This window comes from Sphaeroforma arctica (assembly GCF_001186125.1).
Source record: "Sphaeroforma arctica JP610 unplaced genomic scaffold supercont1.13272, whole genome shotgun sequence".
Classification (NCBI taxonomy): Eukaryota; class Ichthyosporea; order Ichthyophonida; genus Sphaeroforma; species Sphaeroforma arctica.
Window position 1 is genome coordinate 1 of NW_014027286.1, and position 666 is coordinate 666.

Sequence of the window (666 nt, forward strand, 5' to 3'; positions counted from 1 at the left end):
CTGAAGGGCTCATCATTCCTGCCACTGATGCATCTGACGCCATGGATGCTGGTGCCACCACAGATGGTGCTGAAGCTACGGATGGTTCGCGTGATATTGAAGATGTACCCAGTGATGGTTCCTCAGATTCAGACGCCGCTGTGCCCAGTGACGGAGTTGTATCCGCACCCGCGAGTGAAGCCATTCATGTCTCTCTGGGTAGCGAAGCAGCTAACGTACTTGGAGCAACTGAAAGTCTCATCATTTTTGCCTCTTATGATGTTGGAAGCGGCGCCACTGATGCTGCCGAACCTACCGACGACTCGCGCGATATCGTGGACGAATCTAGCGTAACCTCCAGTGCCGAAATCACAGATGACAGTTCCGAAGGTCTCTTAGTCCCACAGTCGGCACAGTCTTTGTGTCCTCCCGAGCACCCATTTGCGTACTTGAACGGTGTATTCTGTTGTGCCACTGGTTTGGATAATGCCTCACGACCCGTACCTATCTATGCTGGCAGCACAAGTTGCCAGGACAACGAATTCACCCCTTGCCCCAATGGGACTAACTGTGACAATGCGTTTGCAGACATAGCCGAATCCGACGCTGCTTCTGACACCAACGATGTAGGTGCAACGGGTGTCGAAGATAGCGCAGCTACAGATATATTGGAAGCCACAGATGGCA

General features: G+C 52.7%; 1 protein-coding gene across 1 annotated transcript; it reads left to right on the forward strand.

The window, feature by feature from the left end:
* Positions 1-41: 41 nt before the first annotated feature.
* On the forward strand, positions 42-605 carry SARC_18032 (hypothetical protein; the record flags this gene model as incomplete). Its single annotated transcript, XM_014287884.1, has 1 exon — positions 42-605. A coding segment is annotated over one exon (564 nt), but the record flags the coding sequence as incomplete, so codon positions are not given.
* Between the last annotated feature and the right edge of the window lie 61 nt (positions 606-666).